Genomic DNA, 2,469 nt, shown 5'->3' with positions numbered 1-2,469 from the left:
AGTATCAGCTGCTTTGAGAGCCGTTGGTAATATTGTGACTGGGGACGATCAACAGACTCAAGTTATTCTTCATTGCTCCGTTCTTCCTTGTCTCAGAGAACTTCTTTCATCGTTTAAAGAATCCATCCGTAAAGAAGCGTGTTGGACGATATCGAATATTACTGCCGGAAATAGACAACAAATTCAGGTAATGGCAATTTTATTATACCTGTTACCTTTTTTTTCTTAGTGTGAAACAGCTGTAGGAATATTTGATTAGTTGTTATGAAAGCTTTTTTATTTAATATCTAACATCTTAAGTTGTTTATCATAATTGTTTAAATTTTACATAAATGTAAGCTCCTGCTTATTTTAAAATTAAGGAAATTTCTGTTCAAAGTTATGAATGAAGAATAATCATTTTTGTTTAACCTAAATTTTTTCCTTTCTAAATGTTAAATTTTTATTCGATCTTGTATCTTATTTTTAGGCTGTCATTGATGCAAATATATTTCCAAGCCTAATTGAAATTTTGGGTAAGGCTGAATTCAAAACAAGGAAAGAGGCTGCTTGGGCCATAACAAATGCAACTTCTGGAGGAACGCCTGAACAAATTAGATATTTAGTCGATCAGGTATAAACGCCAAGAAATAGCTGTTCCTTAAGTATATTAAACACCGTTAGATTTTATTTGCAAAGTTCATTTAAAAAAGTAATCATATTTTATTTTTACTAACTGGAGTACGTATGTTAAAATATTTTTTAGGGCTGCATTCATCCACTTTGTGAACTTTTAACAGTTATGGATGCTAAAATAATTCAAGTAGCTCTAAATGGATTAGAAAATATTTTAAGATTAGGTGAACAAGATGCTAGAGCTCAGGGAACTCTGAATCCATATGCTGTAAACGTTGAGGAATGTTATGGTGGAGTATACATTTCAGACAAAGCTTTGATGAATTAAAATTCCCATTATCTTTGCTTAATTTGATTATTTTTTTCCTTTTCAGGCCTTGATAAAATAGAATATCTACAGTCGCACGATAACATGGAAATTTATCAAAAAGCTTTTGATATTATTGAACGTTATTTTGGTAGTGATGAGGGTGATACCGCTATCGCACCCAATGTTGTAGGTGATGGCGATAATAGTCAATATGTGTTTAGTCCCCCTGATCAAAATGTGCCAATGGGAGGCTTCAATTTATGAGTAAGCTTTTCAACTTATCAATTTATTTTAGTTGTGACAATTCAAAAACTTTAGCGCTGATTTTTTTTGTAATGACTTATTGAATCAATATAATTTTCGAAAGCATATAAAGGATATATATTAATCAGATTTGTTCAAGATTTATTCTCTCTAAGGATTTTAAAATATCAGGGCCCTGATTATGCTCAAATATAGTTCAACCCTCCCATTTTGAAAGTAATTTTATTGAAAAATATGGATGAGTAAAAATTAAACTATTATTTAAAAATCAATTTCCAAATTTAAAATACATATCTCAAAAAGATATAAGTCTCCTTAAATTATATACTACATGGACAAATCTCTACTCAAACCCTATTACATTGTGGTCTTGATCCTTCTAATAGGACTCCAGTTTAAAATGGGCCTGTGACTGGCAGTCCGTTAGGAACAAACTCTTTGTGGATCATTCTTTAGGTATTTAATAATCTTTTGGTTTTAAGACCTTTTTGAAAAATTAGTGAATGCACCTTGTAGGAACAATTACATAATATATATTAGAATATAAAATCTATTAATCTTTTTTGTTAAATTTCTTAAAGTTTGTTCTTGATAATATGTACTGACTGGTCATTAGTTGGTAGAATCTATTATTATCTAGATTTTAGACTTGTATTTGGTCTTCCACTAAGATATCACTGAGTTTTGTCAAAATCTAATTTTCCTAGATTTAATCCGATTTAAAGTTGACCAAATATATCAAACCTTCATATTACCAGAGAAAATTTCAGAAACAAAACCTTGCATTATAATTCTGGTATATACAGTATTTTAGCTGTAATCTATTATTGTGATGCTTTTTGTCAATCAATTTTTTATATGATGGCTCTAATTATGTATTAAGTTAGTTTAAAATGAAGTATTTGTATTTGTTTTAGATAACCATAACTTCCGCTAAATTGCTGAAAGGAGTTACCACTTGCGGTGTCGGTGATTATGGTTACCAGCTGGTGACTATACCGGAGAGTCTGTCAAGGGCGCCGCATTGACTAATGAATAATATAATGTTTTTGGCACATCCTGTGCAATCTTACACGTAGATCCTTCAGCTCTCGTAAATGACTCATGACTGCAATAGTTCTTTTATTGCAAAATTTTGTAAAAACAGAACAATTAAACAAAAAAAAAATAACCTTAAAATATTCAAATACAAAAGATGACTTCTTAGTTATATTATTTTTATCATTGATTTGTCAACCTGGAAGTTTTTAATTGTGTTAAGTTTTTCATTTGATGAACTA

The 2,469-nt window shown here is 30.1% G+C and overlaps 1 protein-coding gene across 1 annotated transcript in view; it reads left to right on the top strand.

The window, feature by feature from the left end:
* The window catches only part of Kap-alpha1 (karyopherin alpha1), a gene marked incomplete in the record, with an annotated part of 13,283 nt that extends 10,884 nt beyond the window's left edge, over positions 1-2,399 (top strand). The window contains 5 exon segments of the mRNA XM_067048467.1: positions 1-187; positions 470-613; positions 746-905; positions 990-1,189; positions 2,107-2,399. Coding sequence (XP_066904568.1) covers positions 1-187; positions 470-613; positions 746-905; positions 990-1,189 — 691 coding nt within the window.
* Between the last annotated feature and the right edge of the window lie 70 nt (positions 2,400-2,469).

Source organism: Halyomorpha halys, unplaced genomic scaffold (genome assembly GCF_000696795.3).
Source record: "Halyomorpha halys isolate HHAL.00 unplaced genomic scaffold, Hhal_1.1 Scaffold810.1, whole genome shotgun sequence".
NCBI classification, from domain to species: domain Eukaryota; kingdom Metazoa; phylum Arthropoda; class Insecta; order Hemiptera; family Pentatomidae; genus Halyomorpha; species Halyomorpha halys.
The sequence above is the reverse complement of the archived record's forward strand: the minus strand, read 5'-3'. Positions and strand labels throughout refer to the sequence as shown.